General features: G+C 79.5%; 1 protein-coding gene across 1 annotated transcript in view; it reads right to left on the minus strand.

Moving 5' to 3' along the window:
- SNAI1 (snail family transcriptional repressor 1) overlaps positions 1 to 167 on the minus strand; it is a 2,222-nt gene extending 2,055 nt beyond the window's left edge. The window contains exon 1 of the mRNA XM_019470696.1: positions 57 to 167. Within this exon, the coding sequence (XP_019326241.1) occupies positions 57 to 167 (111 nt within the window). The remainder of the gene's footprint in view (positions 1 to 56) is intronic.
- Between the last annotated feature and the right edge of the window lie 165 nt (positions 168 to 332).

Genomic DNA, 332 nt, shown 5'->3' on the forward strand with positions numbered 1-332 from the left:
CGCGGGGGCCGAGCGCCTCGGGCGGGGGGATGCCGGGAAGCGGGCACGTCTCGTACAGCAGCGGGGCGGCCAGCACTGCGGGAGGCGGCAGCGCTCAGCGGGGGCCCGATGCTCCCCGTGGGAACGGGGGCGAGGGGGCCCCGACCCACCCCCGCGGGGCTCCGCATCCTGGGGAGCGGGGTGCCCAGTCCACCCCCGGGGGGGCTCCGCCCCACCCCCGGGACAATGGGACCCGATCCCAGGCCATCCCGCGGGAGCCCCGCGCCCCACCCCGGAGCCAGAGGAGCAAAGGGACCCCAGCCCACCCCACGGGGGCGCAGAGCCCCAGCACA

Source organism: Aptenodytes forsteri, unplaced genomic scaffold, assembly GCF_000699145.1.
Source record: "Aptenodytes forsteri isolate BGI_AS27 unplaced genomic scaffold, ASM69914v1 Scaffold159, whole genome shotgun sequence".
Taxonomy (NCBI): domain Eukaryota; kingdom Metazoa; phylum Chordata; class Aves; order Sphenisciformes; family Spheniscidae; genus Aptenodytes; species Aptenodytes forsteri.